The sequence below is a fragment of the Scatophagus argus genome, chromosome 16, assembly GCF_020382885.2.
Source record: "Scatophagus argus isolate fScaArg1 chromosome 16, fScaArg1.pri, whole genome shotgun sequence".
Lineage (NCBI taxonomy): Eukaryota > Metazoa > Chordata > Actinopteri > Scatophagidae > Scatophagus > Scatophagus argus.
In genome coordinates, this window is record NC_058508.1 from 3,714,407 (window position 1) to 3,728,955 (window position 14,549).

The 14,549-nt window shown below is 41.0% G+C and overlaps 1 protein-coding gene across 4 annotated transcripts; it reads left to right on the plus strand.

Moving 5' to 3' along the window:
* The first annotated feature begins 80 nt into the window (after positions 1-80).
* LOC124073470 (SWI/SNF-related matrix-associated actin-dependent regulator of chromatin subfamily E member 1-like) lies at positions 81-11,872 on the plus strand. 4 transcript variants are annotated; one of them, XM_046415725.1, is made up of 12 exons: positions 81-210; positions 765-822; positions 1,927-1,970; positions 2,682-2,780; positions 5,184-5,276; positions 6,802-6,933; positions 7,650-7,821; positions 7,965-8,137; positions 8,306-8,407; positions 8,641-8,920; positions 9,725-10,133; positions 11,663-11,872. In XM_046415725.1, exons 2-11 carry the CDS (start codon positions 816-818, stop codon positions 10,129-10,131), a joined length of 1,509 nt encoding a protein of 502 aa, XP_046271681.1. In that variant the 5' UTR covers positions 81-210; positions 765-815; the 3' UTR covers positions 10,132-10,133; positions 11,663-11,872. The 4 variants fall into 4 exon arrangements, with proteins under 4 accessions (XP_046271681.1, XP_046271679.1, XP_046271682.1 ...); XM_046415723.1 differs by having other exon boundaries at positions 9,725-11,872; XM_046415726.1 differs by having other exon boundaries at positions 5,184-5,264; positions 9,725-11,872.
* Positions 11,873-14,549: the final 2,677 nt, after the last annotated feature.

Genomic DNA, 14,549 nt, shown 5'->3' on the forward strand with positions numbered 1-14,549 from the left:
CTCCAATTTTTTTCTGAAAAAGTTACTTATTTTGTAGTATATCTGATTTAAAAGCCAGATATTATTTTATTGAAGCAACTGCTCAGCAGCCATGTAGCTAAGCTTTTATTTTGAAAACGTCCTTTCCGTCGGCTAGAAAAAAAAATTCTTCCGGTCTGAGTGTGAGAGGCGGAACAAGCGGCCCTGAAGAGGGGAACAAAGGACGATTGAGTGAGTATGTTTATGTTGCTTCTAACATAATTTCTTAAAAATGTTACTTTAGTTAACATTTTGCAACTTTAATATAAAATCTACTTAAATGTATTTAATTTAGCATTACCACCATTAGCACAAGCTAGCTAACTTAGTAAGGGTAGCTTTACTCCATGTGCTAAGCGGTAGCGGGAGCTTGTGTTGTCCGTTAGCCTAACTGCAACAGCAAGGTTTATTCAAACATCTCGTAAGCGCTGCGCACCTCAGAAGTGTCACTTGGTCTGCATAAACGCGTGTTTTGTGCGTTTGCTGTCTTTAGGAAGTAACGCGTTTCGAAATCCATTGATTTATATGTCGGATTCGGTATTATTTTCGGGAAAATTGTCTCTTTGTGTTAGCAGGTTTGACTAGAAGGCCGGGCCGGGTAGGCTAACGTTAGTTTTTTTTTTTCCTTAAAGACTCGACAGCTATTGTTGCGTTGATATTTTGCTTACCAGTCGAATTGATTAATCTATGTGATTGTAGTTGAGGTAATTTTGTGGCTGTTTTTTTCTTGTGTTTTTTTAATCTAGGTTGACCAATATGGAAATGGCTAGCTCTCCATAGACCAGTCTCCAACCACGATGTCAAGTAAGTAAACATACACGTTATTAACAATGCTTACCAAAGTTAATTTTATTGGTTTCTTAATGGCGTTGTTCCTGTTATCAGAGCAGGGAGCATATAGGATATTAGATATGGAAGTAACCACCACTCAATAATGAACACTGTTCCTTTTCTTTCTTTAAAATAGCCCTTATGTTAGATATGATTATAAGTGAACACAATGCTGGCAGAGATGATATCACTGCTATCTTTAAAATTACATTAACCCCCCCCCGAGTCCCCGGGTTGTCATACATAGAATAAGTAAGCCAAACTTATTTTTAATTCCGGTCGTGCTATGACATGGGTCTTTATGAGTATTTGCAGGTATAGTTACTCTGTCTTTGGGGTACGAAAGGGTGATAAATTAAACATTTGGACAACACTGTTTTTCAGGTGTGATTGTTGAGTGTGGTACAACCACAAGAAGACACTGACATCCTTTTCCTTTTATTATGTATCTACAAAATAATTTTCGGTTGACAAAACTGAGTATGAAGTGTTAGGCTAATGGGTTAGCTTAGATAGCTTGCCCCTGCTCTTGCCCTAGCTCTCCTAGCAACAGAGTCATGAAGTTAAGATAAGTCTGTTCAACCTGATGACAATCATAACATTACTGTATGTGCGAGTACAAGATGGACAAACGTTGACCCCAAACATATTAAGTTCAGTCTAAAATATCTGTTTGTTTGTTTTTTTTGTCTAAGTGCCAAACTTAAATCTGACAGTGGCAACAATGCTAGAAACTCTCCTGCTGATACTGTTGTTAGCGGCCCAAAGCAGTCAGTCTAGGAAGAACAGTGCAGAGCTGGAGATCGCACTGCATAGCAGCAGAAAACTTCCTTATGGTACATCCGTGAAGCTAAGTTTATCGGAACTGCAAAAAGAAGCTTCTGTTTTCATTTCATGTCCCTTTTTTAATGTTAAATACAAGCAGGATTTGCCAGATCATTTGGAAACAATGCTGGTTTTGCAAAAGTTTTGTTCAATAAATTAAGGGCACGAATAATAAAACAATTATTCACATATTTAAACTCTCTACATTGTTGATATAGCTGACTAACATTTTTTTTATTTTCTGTCTCACAGAGCGACCTTCTTACGCCCCTCCCCCTCCCCCTGCCCCAACAACGGTAAGTGTCCATCTCTCAGATTGTTTCCTGTTGATTGAACCACAGGGTCACACGTTAGTTTTCTACACTGTGTTTGGTTCCTTTTTATCTTTCTTTCTTGCTGTCTTACTCCCTCTCTTTCCACGTTTTATTCTTGAATCGCTCTCTGTCTGGACACATGGCGTTCCACAGATTTGTTCGGCTCTCCATCATCGCTCTCACTCCTGCTTTTTCCGTCATACCACCACTTAATGAAGGTCATGGGCAGAACGGGCCGTTGTGCCTCATGGAACAAGTCTGGTTTAAGATCTTTTCAACATCAAATTTCAGAGTTTGGCGCACAGTAACAGTACAGATATAGAATCTACATTCTTGCTTTGATGCTTTTCGTCTTCTTACATTCAGTAATGCACAGCATTGTGTTGAGTTCAATTGCAGTGGTGCTTCAAATACGTAGCACCTTGTGCTTAATGGAGGAAGATCTAAACTTGTTGCAAGGTCCTGATTTCCATGCAACATTTACATGTTGTGCACTCATTCTGAATGCCAACCTGCTGGCCGGTTGCCTTTATTTGCCTTGCATGATAACGCCATGGGAAACAAACAAGCAGAGCAATATACATTATATATTTTCACGTTTCCCCCTTTTCACTTCTTTCTGTTTATCCCTCTTCCTCCTCTTGTTTGTGAGCCATTACTCATTCGTGTTTTGTCTCATTTGTCTTCCATCAGCAAATGCCTTCCACCCCAGGGTTTGTGGGCTACAACCCTTACAGCCATCTGGCCTACAACAACCTCCGGCTGGGAGGGAGCTCCGGAGGCTCCAGCAGGGTAATGAATTGATGGAGGGATAAGGGGAGGGGTGCAGATTAAGAGGGAGGGTAGAAAGAAACTGTCTTGGGCTAAATATAGGAGCATAGATTTGGGTTAAAAGTGTAAGAAAGGAAGATAGATAAAACTTGAATGTGGAGCTAATGCGCACTGGCTGCTGATGATGATGAGAAAGCGATAGTAACAAGGAAATGAGTAGTGAGAGACAAGTTGTGGGGGTGATTAAACAAGAGGGAAATGCGTGAATAGATAAGTGAAACATTTGAGCAGAAAAAATTTAGCAAATATAGATTTGGGCAGGACCTTCTAGATAATGATAATGGCTCATTTGCAGCTCCCACAGTCACCATCATTTCCCCAGTCATGTAGTGAATTATGCCACAGTTGGATTCCAATCATGGAGACTATGAGTTAAGAACATTTATGGTGTCAAGTTACTGTAACTTATATTGCATTAAACTGCATTAGTTAAAATCTTGTTTCACAACAACAACATGAGCGATGCTTAAAAGTGATTTGTCTTTCCAGCAAACGTAATAGTGTGCGTGAAAGTAGAAAGAGATCATTTTCCATTTGGGCTGACGGATGCAGGAACTAACAATATGCTAAGGTCACTTATGCTGAACCTTCTCTTTACCATTACCAACTACAACTGTGGAAGACATTATAAATGACTGGGGAAAACATAATCAATCGTTGTGATTGATGATTTACCTCTACCTTTTATCACTTTTCCCCTCAAAGCCCTGAGAACACAGAGCAGGAACATCAGGCCACACATTTTCTATTTTTTTCAGTTTATAAATGCATGATTTCTGTGTCTGTGGTTTCAGAGGCAGGATGTCACTCTTGTGTTAATGTGTTTGTGCATTTCTTTGTATAAAATGAGTCTTTCAGACGATAACTAACGCTCTTTACAAACTGAGGAAAAATGTCTCATCAGCTGTTGTGGTCAGACAACATCTAAAGATAAAAATGCATAATATGTCAGGATCAAAGAAATTTTTCATGTTTTTTTAGTTTGTTTTCTTCGTAGACTGATCAAAATAACTCCTTCTTAGTGTTGATAAGACAAAAAAATGTGTCATCAGTTTGCTGTTTCTTTCCAGAGTGCAACAAATTTATACAAAGTCCTTTTCGGGAGCAGAACAATTTCTGGGTCAACATCAGGATAACAGTGACACATCAAGATTATATTTCTTACGATGACCATTCAGCTTAACTTTTCTTCTAAAGCTTCACATCAAAATAATGAATATGACTTCAGTCCGGTGTAACATTAGAAACAGGAGGATAGCTGCCATTACAGAGACTTGAGAACCTTGCAAGACAATGAGCTTTCCACAACACAATGCCATAAATGTTTTGCAGTAAACATCTTGTAAAGAAATGGATGGTGGATGTTTACAGGACAGACTTGCGAACTTTGTTTGGAGCAGGACAACGGCTGTGGACACTTTCCATCTGGAGTACGTCAAAAATATAGGAAGGCATAGATTGTGCTGAGCTTATGGGCTACCCCGGGGCTCCCGCTAACTAGTCGTATGATAACTGTCTCCACCTACACCTGACACATGCAGGTTCAGTTGGTCAATTGGTAATTCATCACATCTGAATGTCTCTATCAGGTAGACCATTAGATGGTGATGGTGGTTTATTTCACGTCTCCAAATGGCATTTTGGCTATAAAAAAAGTCACGTTACAATGACAACAGCAGATGGAACTCCGCCTTAAGTGTTGTGTCTTGACCCCCCCCAAAAAAAGTTAATATAGTTTGATATCCTTGTGATTTGCTTGAATGTATACATATTTTCATACTTTTGTTTTTATCCAAACAACAATTAAAGTTTAATTACAAGACATAGAGATTGGCACCATTGGTGAAAGTTACACGTCATTTGTGTAGCCTCCATGCCATACGTGTGATGGTTGACCTGCCTGTGTTCAGTCTCATGGATATCATTTGCCTGTCTCCATGGTTCTTCAGATGTGGTGGCAGTGCAAACAGGAGTGTAAAAAGAATTCCATCCCTGATTTAGCCCCAGGTGTTTCAGATGCAAAACCTGGCAGTCATCACGCACAGTTGTCCCTGCTGTAATCTTTGAGTCTCTGTTGACTTTCTTTAAAAATACTTAAAGCCTGCCCAAAAATATTTTACATCCATACATGCACTGCGCTGTAAGAAAGCATACAGGATGAGTTAAAGGTTTTTTATTGTCATGTTTACATGTGCCTCACTGTGATCAGACCACAATCAGCTGATGTTTTTTTTTCTTTCCCCTCTTTTCCCCTCTCTGTCAAAACTTCTGTCCCATTGTTTTGTTTCCCTTCATCTCCTCATTCACACTTTCTCCCATTCCTCCCCCACCCTTTCTCTTTCTCCGTTTGTCTTCCTTCCACAGAACTCCTCAGGCATCACCGTCCCAAAGCCTCCCAAACCTCCAGACAAGCCGCTGATGCCTTACATGCGGTACAGCCGGAAGGTAAGCAGGAAGGTAAGACACCCATCCACGGTGTCTGCTTTTACTGCTTGTCCTCCCATCCCCTGAAAAGTCACAGGGGTTTTAGGGTTGGAAACAGCCAAGCCATGACGCCTTCACCATCATTTCAACCACCCAGTGGAGAAGACTCTCCACTCTCTTATCCTGTTGACTTAGAGCTACCGCCTCCTCTGTTTGACAGTCAGAAAGAGAAATTACAGCATCTCTTTGTTTCCTTCTGCAAGCATGATTTACTCCTGCCTTCATTTCTCCTTTTGTGCCTGTCGCTTCGCTGCTACTTCTGTTCTACAGCATTGAACTACATAAAGACAAAATCTACTGCAAAAAAAAATCTGGTGAATTTGTCTTCAGAAATATTTCATTCCATTCCACCCAGTCTTTTTACAGCACTTACATCGTATGGTGGCCCGGAGAGTCCAATGCACTGCAGCTTAAGAAAAAACCTCAGGATGTCACTACTTTGACAACACACACTTGGTGCAAGCGGCAACAAGGGAAAATGTTTCCAGAGGATTCTAAAAAGTGCTGGGACAACACTCACTGTTGTTGCTGAGCTCAAATGTAACATTTATTAGTGCAGTGCTCCTGGGGAACATGCTTTTTTTGCCGTACTAGAATAAAGTGTAATTGCACATCCACTACAGTAGTTGGCAGTGGCGCTCTCATTGTCAGAGTGTGCGCAGGGAGTATTAGCTCTATGGTGTAGCGGGTTTTTTGCACCGAGCAGGCGATATGAAGTGCAGTAAACGAACCCTTAAGAGACAACATGAAGAAATTTTTAACAGGGATGAAAAGAAAGGCGGAGAGACAAAGATAATGAGACAAAAGTAACTCACCCGAAAGCTAAGACGAGGAAATATGTGACTACAGTGGGAGACAAAAGACCAGTGTGTTTACTGTGTCTAAACATGCTGGCAGCGGACAGCATGAAGCCAAATAAATTAAGGTGCCACTTGAAGACATTACATCCTAATCATGCTGATAAGCCGCTGGAGTTTTTTCAGTGAAAACGTGCCGAATATTGCCAACAATCATCCCGCTTTGTGAATGCTACTTCAGTAAACCAGCGAGCACTGTTAGCATCATATTATTACATATTATTAAATATTATTACATATTATTATTACTATTATTTATAGTCGCGGCAGAGAGTGGGGGGGGCGCAACAGAAAATAATTGAGAAGCACTGTATTAGTGGGACTGCAATTGTGTCATGATGTCTTTCACTTTTTATTGTCCCCTGGAAACACTTGTGTTTTCTCACATTAGTGAAGACTTACTTTGCTCGGGTTTGTCTGTTTGCACGCGTTTTCTTCAGTTGCAGTGTGCTGAGCTCTCTGGACCACCAAACATGTTCTTTACTCTTATGTCCCACAGACTGGTCATTTTTGGTAAAGGTTTTTCTTTTTTGCACGTTTTCCTCCTTTATTTCCTGAACTGTCTTAACTCACTCTCAACTGCAGTTGCTCTTAGTGACTATTTTTTTTTTTACATGTGTGTGTTTGCGTGCACATGCAAGGTATGGGATCAGGTGAAGGCGTCCAACCCGGACCTGAAGCTGTGGGAGATTGGGAAGATCATCGGAGGGATGTGGAGGGACCTGACTGATGAGGAGAAACAGGACTACCTGAACGAGTATGAAGCTGAAAAGGTGAGCTGCCTGAGCGTCTGTACTGTGCTTTGTGTAGTTTACAGTATGTTTGTCCGTGTACACTTCGTTAGGTTGTGTCTGAGTCTTGGAAAGCTAGTTGTATTGGTGGAAAGGAAAAATGTGTACATCCTCAGATACAGAGATGTCACAAACGCTCTTAGACTCTTAGATCATGAGATTTGGTCTGAAGCATCAAAAATGACAAATGTCTGTTGAGCCTCCTTTTTACATACAGCTTCAGCCAGTTAATTTGAGAGCAGTCATGAAATTTAGAAATTCAGTAGCCAGAATATTGTTTGTAATAAAAAGAAATAATGGGAGATCTTCTATTAAAGTGCAAAGTCCTATATGCTCCTAATAATTTGATAGTTATGAATTTTTGATTTGCAACTTGTCAGGAATAAATGTTGTAAATTATCTGTAAGGTTTCTTGGATGCTATCCACACCAAGTGATGAAGTTCAACTCTGAGAGCCAAACCTCCCACATTCTTAACTTAAAAAAGTCTTTGGCCTGGAGCTTTAGGACTTTGCACTTTCCCTGAATACAGAAGTTTTCACAAGTTTTTTTTTTTAAATCCTGTGACATTAAGTGGGAAAAGTTCTAGATTCTCAAAAAAAAAAAAAAAATCATCTTCGGCTAAAGGACCAGACAGTTTACTGTCTTTCTCAGCTTGTTTACGTCTTCTCTCTTTCGCTCTCTCTTTCCCCCACTCAGATCGAGTACAACGACTCTTTGAAGGCGTACCACAACTCACCAGCCTACCTGGCCTACGTCAATGCTAAGAACCGGGCCGAGGCCGCCATGGAGGAGGAGAGCAGGCAGAGACAGAGTCGTATGGACAAGGGAGAGCCGTACATGAGCATTCAGCCCGCGGAGGACCCTGATGGTGAGTGTGAGATCGGAGATGTTTAACAGTTGCTTTAAAAGCACAAAGAGAAGCGACAGTGCACTGAGAGCACACTTTTTAGTTGTCTTGTAGGTCGATTGTCTTCAGAAACTCAGTTACGTGTCCTGTTTTTCTTCCATCAGACTACGACGATGGTTTTTCAGTGAAGCACACGGCAGCCGCTCGCTTCCAGAGGAACCACCGGCTCATCAGCGACATCCTCAGTGAGATCGTGGTGCCTGACGTCCGCTCGGTGGTCACCACAGCCCGCATGCAGGTCCTGAAGAGGCAGGTCCAGTCTCTGATGGTTCACCAGGTAGGTTGATATGAGACACTCTGTGGATATGAATACATAAGTCAAGAACAGCCCAGGGACTGTTTTCCTGTTTGGAAAAAGCTTTCTGATGGACAATGTTGTGCACTGAACAAATGTCTAATGAGCTATAGAGAGACACACACTCACTGTTTCACCTGTGTGTTTCAGAGGAAGCTGGAGGCAGAACTTCTGCAGATTGAGGATCGCCATCAAGACAAGAAAAGACGCTTCCTGGAGACTACCGACTCCTTCAACACTGAACTCAAACGGGTACAGCAGTACTTTTAAGTTTCATTCCATATCCCTAAACATCCATCTGGGATGATGTGTAACCACAGGTTCATGTTAGTATTTACTCCGGATACGGTACACATTGAATTCTCAAATGCTGTAAAGGAGAATTCACACTGAATGTTTTATTCTTATGTTATGTAAACTGATTTGTCAGTGTGTATATGGAAGATTAAGTTTTGTCATGGTCATTGTGTTTGCTGTGTCTCCAGCTGTGCAGCCAGAAGGTCGAGGTGGACATGGAGAAGCTAGCAGCAGAGATGGCTGCTGCCGAAGAGGCAGCCAGGCGCCGGGTGGAGGAGAGAGAGCGCGAGGCAGCCGAGCAGGCGGAGAAAGCTGCTCAACAGGCGCAGCAGCAGCAACAACAACAGCAACAGCAACAGGAGACTGCTGGAAACAAAGCTGCGGAACAGAGCAGTGCTAATGCTAGCAGCGCAGCTAACCCAACCTCAGGGACCAAAGAGGAGGACAAGCCCACACCGATGGAGACAGGTATCCTGCAGTTTTTCTGTTAATCAAAGAAAGAGTTTTGTTAGGCGCTCTACATTGTCAAGAAATGGTTTGTGTAAAAAGTGTAATTACAAGAAGTGGTTACTCTCCTCTTAAGTTTAAAAAAAAATATATATATATATATCCCTCTTGTAGTTTCAATAGTGAAATAATATTTGCTGAAAAACATTTTCAGGTCACTTTAATCAATGAAAAATGTTTCCTTTTATTATACACATCTGTAGAGTAAGGCTAACAGAAAAATGTCTTCCCTTTTTTAACCCAGGGTTAAACATTGTACTTACCTTACTGTTCAGTGGTCCCAGTAAACACAATTAGTGTGTCAGCAAATCAAAAGCCAAAGCCTGATGTCTTATTCCTTTGTGCTTTAGAGCTCCAATGTTGTCCAAAAACAATTGCAAGTACTCCCCATTCCTCTTGTCTTTTATTCCATCCATTCTTCTGCTCAACCCCTTTTGACTACATTGCCCATAATGCAATCGATCACAGACTTGGTGTGTTGTACTAATGGTGCCCAATAGTAGCCAAGTGACATCACTGGAGAACATTTCGTAGACCTCACACAGTTCCCTCTGGTGCAACAAACGTTTAATGTAACACCCAACTCCTGTAAACATGCTTTTAAAGACCGACTAACACAATATTGGTTTGGGCGTTTTTACAGGATCTGCTGACAATAAGAGAAATCTAAAAATATGCTAGAATATCCTTTAAAGCAATTTTCAAACTTGCTCCAACATTCATTTGTTCTGAATCAAATCTCTGCACCCTTCATTCCATCCTCAGATGAGGCGACCCCTGCAGAGCCTCCTTCAGACCCGCAGCCTGCTCCACCTCGTCCATCTGACCCCCCCTCTTCTGCTCCTGATAAAGCAGCCCCTGCCCCCGAACCCCCCAGGGAGAGCAGCACTCCCAGCAGCAGTGCCCCCAGTGATGACAACAGCAGCAGCAGCAGCAGCAGCAACAGCAACAGCAGCAGCAGCGTGCCCCCTCCTTCCTCAGACAGCACCTCTGGAGCAGCGGCCCCCGACCCCCCAGCGGCCCAGGAAGCCAGCTCCAGTGTTGCTAACCCAAACGTGGTAGTGGCACCTCCGCCTCCCCCAGCTTCAGAAGAAGCAGCTCCAGCACCACCACCACCACCTCCACCACCACTACTGCCCCCCAGCCAGAGCAGCCAGCAGTACGACATGTAATGGTCAGTCAGTTAGATACTCAGTGGTAGCTGTAGCTCTCCTTTACTCCTCTAGTGGCTGCAGCAGCGCTTTGATGGAGTAGCAGGTGTGGAGGACGTGGGTCTGGTATAACAGAAGTGTTGAATGGTTGAGGATGTGCTGGTATGGTCACTAAATAGTTAACATGTCTTTCATACTAGAGCGCTGTAGGGCTCTCATCAGCCAGCCTCATGTAGCTGGTCCAAACAAGGATTAGGATTTCACTCAAATCTGTGTAAGTTTCCTTTAAATGCCTGCTTTGATGATGTGAGTGAATGGATTGAATTGTCACCAAAGAGTACAACAGTTAACTCACTTTGTGCTCCGAGCTTCTTTTTTCTTCTTTTCCAATTTTTTTTTTCCCAGTAGATGATAACCACACACACACACTTCAGACAGGATACTTTACACCACTGGATGCTAGGATGTCATATACTGGTCACATCACTGTTACTGCTGTCTGCCACCATTTACTGTCCAAAATCTAACTCCTCACACACCAGCTCGGGTGACAACATTTTGCAAATTATGTTTCTGTTGGTCGTTACTCATTTAAGCTACAGTCCTGCATCACTGTTCATGTTTGAAGCGGTATTGTACACAGTGTTCCATAATACTGAACCTGTGTATTTGGGGGGGGGGGGCAGGCACATACATACACACATACACATTCAAGTTCAAAAGCAAACCTCAAATAAACTCCCACTATGTACGCTGAGATATTTGAGTTACACATACTTGTATATTGTGCAGTGTTGTTATTAACCTTCAAGTCAGCCTTCTTAGTATGCTTAAATAAGACCACAGCTGCAAAATAAAGGGGTACATGTCTGAAAGCTGGTGAAGGTGGATCTTGCATGAAAGGGCATCAACCTTGTTGTCCCCAATTTAAAACCTCAATTTTGTAGTTTCTCAGTTGTTGTGATTTGCAAAACTACTACTGTTACTACTGCTTTGTGTTTTTTGTTTATTTTTTTAATGTTTTTCCAGAGATCTAGCTGAACCTTTTTTAGATTAATATAATCAGATTCAGCCTCCGTATTAAAGCTTCACTCTTGAATCAGATGCCATTTCTAACAGGTCTCAGTTTGACTGGGGATCATGCAGCTTGTGGAGGCGCACATGACAGACATATTTTAATTATTTGTGCACCCACATTGTGCATGATATGCTGAATACTGATCATAAACGTAATAGAATTTGAACTTTTCCTGAAATCTTGGGTAAAAAAAAAAGAGTCCAGGTTGAGGGAAGGTGATGTTTGTAGGAAGTGTAGGACAAGACACATCTTGTGTGCAAGAAACAAAACCAAAAAAAAAGAAATGGGCATATCTCCAAGGTGCTTTTTAAAATGATGTAGATGATAATATAAAAAGTTGACACGTGTTTGTTCCCCTGTTTTTATCACATTTATGTAGGCTTATGCGATAGCTACTAATTAGCATATAATCTAAGAGCTTCTCATCAAGTTGGGACTGTTTTTTGTTTTTTAACAACTACATTCCTCCTCTGGGTTGCATATTCCTATTGACACCACAAACATGTAAGCAGAGCACAGAAGTGTGCACGCTCCCGTCATCCAAACCTAACCTCAGTCACCTGAGCATTTAAAAGACTGTTTTCTTACTTGAACTGGACTGTTTTTAGTAATATGCCTCTGTTTTTGCATCTTTCTTTTGTACTGTCTGAACTTATCTATCCAAATAAAGATGATTTCTTTTGACCTGTTTTTGTATTTTTTCCTTCATTTGGCCTTCATATGTCAGTGTCTGCATATTATATGGATATTAGAATACGGTTCGCCTCTGTAGTCTACAGCATACTTTTTGATTTGGGCCACTGGTGTGAAAAAACTACCTTTACTATACCTAAGTACAGTTTTGAGGTACTTGTATCTATGTCCTTTTCATGACACTTTTCATTTGTACTCCACTACATCTTATACTTTTTACTTCACTACATTGATTGGACAGTTTCAGTTATTTGACAAATTAGGATTTTTACACACAAAAACATACAAAGAATTTATAAACTTTTGTTATAAATTAAATGAGAAAATATGTTTATACAAATACACCTTTAATTATTGGTTGATTAATCAATTAGTCAATTTTATTTTTTCATTTCAAGTCATTTTTCATGTAAAAACATTTCATGGTTCCAGCTTTTAAATGTGAACTTTTGCTCACTTTTCTTAATTTGAACTTATTTTTTTAAATAACTTTTAAAATTGGACTGTTGGTTGCACAACAGAATTTCAGAATTTTTCTGAACCAAACAATCACTTGATTAATAGAGAAAATAATCATTAGTTGCAGTCTTTTGCGGAGTAGCGCAACCACTTGGAACAGTAAAATCTTGCTGTTTCATTAATGCAGAAGTCATAATAATCTAGTGCAGGGGTGTCAAACACAGGGGGCCAAAACTCAAAGCTCACCTTAGATCGCGAGCCGATCTAAAGTGAACACTTTGAACACATTTTTAAACATACAGAATAAAAACAGACAGGAATATCACTCCAAAATAAATAAATAAATACACACACACACACACACACACACACATATATATATATATAGGTATATATAATAAAATCTGTCAAAACAAGTTAGAAATACGAACACGCTGCAAAAAAACCTTGAAACCTTTGACTTTTCTCACTTGAATGTTTGTAATAAACTGAAAAGACTTGACAGAAAAGACATTATTGCTTGAGTAAATGGCACATGATCTCACAGAGGACTTCTTATGGCTCAATTAAAGTAGTTGGAATATAGTTTTATATATTGCTAGTGAACTACAATATTTATTATCACCATCAGGCATAGTTTTTATTAACTTTCTTTGTAAAGCGCAGGCCTGGTGTTTGTCACCATATGAGCATGTAGCAGGTGAGGAGGTTTACCTGTGCCTGACGTATCAATGACATGTTACGGATAAACAGAAATAAGCAGAGGAAGATTAGCAGCCATTCATTTTATTTTCAGAAAAACACCACCAACACCAGTGTGAAAATGTCATAAACACACCAACATGTGTCGGGTGACTGTGCTGAAAGTGATGTTTGGTCGTCTCACGGCTGCTCTCCAGGCCATTCGGCGTCTCCTCGTTAGCTCACAGATCCGAGGTGCTTGGCTTTGCGTGCACGTAGGAAATGAAAGCAAAAACTCACCCGATCGTTTGTTTTACCGAAGCGATCATGTGAACGACTGTGGCAGTTAACGACACAGCACGTCGGCACCATGTTTTAACTTGCTGAAACAAAACAACAGAACACAAGAGCAGCATCACGCATGCAGCCGGCGTAAACACACTTTTCAATTACCCGCAAAGCCCATAATGCATTGCGGTTTTCCCCACCCCGTTGCATCACCCTTTCGAGTCCGGGGCGACACAGATGAGCGTGTAGTGACCGCTTTCCGACAGGAGGGAGCAGTGCGCTAATTGCGCAAGTAGAGACGTTGTTGTTGTGCTGAAAATAATCACAAAAGAGCAAGCTAGGCCAACAAAATCAACGGCCTCGGTTGTATACGCGGGAATGTTCCCAGGTAGCCAGTTGCGCTGCATTATGGGACCTGTAGTTTGTGTGTTATCAGCGCTTCGTATTGGCGGGCCATTGGTAACAATAATGATAGATCAATATGAATTTGACACGTGATCTAGTGATAGTAGAACAGTGAGAGGGGGCATTTTACTGCATTGGTTACTTTTGCTTTTAATACTTCAAGTACATTTTCCTCATTATACTTACAAACCGTAACATTTGTAAGGTTATCAATACAGCAATGTACCACCAGTATTTTTACAGTGAGGGATTACTTTTATTAAGGATCTGAATACTTCCTTCATCACCGATCGGGACACGACAAATGCAAAGAGGAGTGGACGATAAGCAGAGTGCTGTAGACAGTGCACACAGCTCCGTGTGTGGAGAACCAGTGTTCAACATTAAATCATTAGCATATTAGGAAACAGATTAATAACTGCAGACAAAATACGTAATCTGATCAAGATATTAGAATGATCTGTTGTTAGAACTCAGCTCGTTCCAATGAAATGTTATTTCATCCTGTTGTATTTGTATTTGGTTAGCACCTTATTTAACCATGTTGATTTGCTTTTGCATGATATCTTTATCTGTAACACTATCAGCTTCTTCATACTGTCATTTGAAAAGGATTTTTTTTCTTTTTTTTTTTTTTAATTCGTCCTCCAAACGGTCAGGCTGCAGTTAGGGGACTAAAGCCTCTGCTTAGAGCCTTCCGGCCACCAGGGGGCCCCAAACATGACGTGCAACACAGTTCATTCCCAATAGCACTTCTATCCACACCACACACGTTGTGTTTAACAGCTTTTCGGAAAAACAGAACTCACAAACTTTTGCCAGGTAACTTTGAAGC